General features: G+C 18.9%; 1 protein-coding gene across 1 annotated transcript; it reads left to right on the plus strand.

Moving 5' to 3' along the window:
* Positions 1 to 2083: 2083 nt before the first annotated feature.
* ENU1_190190 (hypothetical protein) lies at positions 2084 to 2359 on the plus strand (the record flags this gene model as incomplete). Its single annotated transcript, XM_008861792.1, has 1 exon — positions 2084 to 2359. One exon carries the CDS (start codon positions 2084 to 2086, stop codon positions 2357 to 2359), a length of 276 nt encoding a protein of 91 aa, XP_008860014.1.
* Between the last annotated feature and the right edge of the window lie 757 nt (positions 2360 to 3116).

Consider the following 3116-nt stretch of genomic DNA (forward strand, 5'->3'; position numbering starts at 1 on the left):
TGAAATATTCAATCAACATAAAATAAGAAAATAAAGAAAGAAAAATGAAAAGACAATAATATAAAAGAAAGAAAATTAAATAAAAGAATTTATTCACAAAACAAGAAGAAAAACAAAGTAATAAATAAAACAAAGTAATTACTCATTTTAATAATGTATGAAGGGATTAATATCCATTAAATAATGAATAAATGAGAGTTTTATTATCATTTAATTATCTATTTTTTATTTGTTTTTGATTAATTTCGTTCAATAATTTTATTTATTCATTGTTTATTATGTTTATCCTTCCTTACTATTTTCAATTTGCTTTTCTGATTTATTTCTTTTATTTAATTTATTAATTTTTTAAGTTTATTTTATATTAACATTATATTCATTATTTTATAAACATTTAATTTACACGACTGAAATTGATTTAATTAATAAATACCATCTTCAGTAATTATTATGAATTGCATTAATGTTATTAATAATGTCTGTTTCAATATTTTATAATAACATTATATTTACTAATAACACTTTCAAACAAACTTCTTTTAATAAAATTACAATTAGATAACTGTATTGAAACAATTCATTTTATATTTGATTACTTAATATATTATTATTTAAATAAATTAATATTTCTATTGTTGGTTCTGACCAAAATGTAAATAACCTTCAAAATTATTTATTTTCATTTTTTATAACTTCATTGATATAATCAGTTAATACATCTGAGTAATTTTTAAATAAAATGGTTATTACTCATTATGAAAGAGTTGATGAATAAGAAAATTGATAAAATTGAACATAACAAATGAGTATTATTGGTAATATCCATTCACAATGTAATTGTTAATAGCATTTCCCAATTATTAAAATGATAATTGGAATAACAAATTAATATCTTTAATATTTAAATTAAATTAATTCATTATTAAACAACACTTAAACATTAATAAATTTCTATATTAAATTTTCATAATTCAAATTTTATTTTTATTTTCTCATGTTGAGGGGTAATTGTGTGTTATGAAAAAACGGGTTGTCTGGAGGTGAATAAGAATAGTAGAATTAGTAAAAGAAACGATTTCTTTTGTTTAAAATAGTAATATCAAAATTTTTGGATTTTGTTATTTAAATTTAATTCATTTTCATTTTATTGGAGGTTTAATTTAGTTTATTAAGAAGAATAAATATTAAAAATATATAAGTTAAAATTATTACTATTATTCAAAGAAATATTTTTCAATATTTTTTAAAAAGAAATTACTATTAAAAATAAAACAAAAAAAGAATATTAAATTTTTTCTATTTTAGCTTCTTATCATCGTATCGTTTTTTTTTCGAATAAAAAATATGAAAAAGAATAATAAAAATAGAACAAAAAAAAGTGAGTGAGAATATTGAAATTGTCCTCTTGTTTTTAATTTTACTTTTTAATTGTGGTTTTATTGATTATTTAGATGCTAGTTTAATATCACTTGGTTTTGGCTATTGGGTTAGTAGATTTATTATATTGATTCTCATAATAATAAATGCATAAATCTTGTTACTTCAAAACAATTATAATAATTAATTCTACTTATAAAACAAATTAAAAATACTTTTAAATGTTTTGAATTAACAAATTTATAATAAAGTTTAACTTTTTACTTAATAAAATAAATAAAGTTAATTAAAAAGTAAAAAAAGAGTATTTTCAAAGATTATTTTAGTATGTCGTTTAGAATTCTATTTGTTATTTTCCTAAAAAATTACTTCCTTTTTATATGGATTACTTGTGAGATTGGATTGTAAGTGTCTTTTCACAATGATTGAAGAAATAACATAGATTTACATGACAACTACAATCATGAAAGTATAAGTAATAAAAATAGAGTTTGATAGTATAAATATAAACAAAAATTTCATAATAAACTACAAATATTATTAGCACTAATATTAGCAGAAAAATAAAGCCTATTTATGAACTTATCCTAAAAAAAGAAAAAATTTAACATAAAATATTACCCCTTTACTAAACAAATACAACCCCTTATCACTCTATCTTGTCTAAATATAAACGAACTTAAAATTATTTAAATTAACTTCTTTAATGAATGAATCTATTACCTCAAAGCCATTAATTATAACTGATGAAAATTCATTGTTTTCTCTATTAGAAGAACAACAAGAAGATTTTGAAATTGTTAAACAAAGAATTTGTGAAACACCTAAATATTTTAAAGAAGCAGTAGAAACTATTAATCAAATGAATTGTGTTATTGATGATTATCTTCAATCAATTGATTCATTTCATTTTACTTATAATGAAGATAGTGTTGAAGATAATGATTACAGTAAAATATCTCCATTTTATGCTTCTTTTTAATGTGTAAGTATAAAGTATAGTTAAAAGCTTTAAAATTCTTTTTAAAATCCTACAATGTGTATTTAATTTATTAGAGTTTGTTTATATAAATTTTCTATGGTATTTCTTTTGTTCATAGTCAAAAACAGATGTTTTAAAATTTTCATAAGTAAAATTACCATATATAAGATATCTTTTCATTTCAAATTTGATAGTACGTTTATTTTTAAGTAAAGAAAAAGGAGAAAAACCATTAGAAAAGCTTTCTTTTGATAAGCGATTATTCCAGATATCAAATACATAAAATAAATATTTATCCTTTTTATTTCATTATAAATTTTATTACATTACTTTTTATTTTATGAAAAGTCAGATAAACATAACTATAAGTTACTTTATTTAAGTGAAAAGAAATGATTTATATTATGTTATTGACATAATAAATAGTTATTATGTCTTTCTATTAGTGTGTCTTTAATAATCAACATTAAATAAATAACTAATACTCTTATTAAAAGGAAATAATTTATCTCCAAATGTATTGTTATGAGGAAATATGATAAATAATCATTTATTTATTCTTTTAACATTTCACAAACAATTAAACTCATTAGTAGTTTATAATTATGCATACTTCAAGAGAGTACAAAGCAATAGATTTATAATGAAGTATAACAATTCTTAAATATTAATAAGGTTTTTATTAATGAAGAATAAACAATGATTATTCAAGACAAATATAATACAGTCATTGCAGTACGTTTTTCGCTAAGAACAT

This window comes from Entamoeba nuttalli (assembly GCF_000257125.1).
Source record: "Entamoeba nuttalli P19 unplaced genomic scaffold asmbl_8850, whole genome shotgun sequence".
NCBI classification, from domain to species: domain Eukaryota; phylum Evosea; order Mastigamoebida; family Endamoebidae; genus Entamoeba; species Entamoeba nuttalli.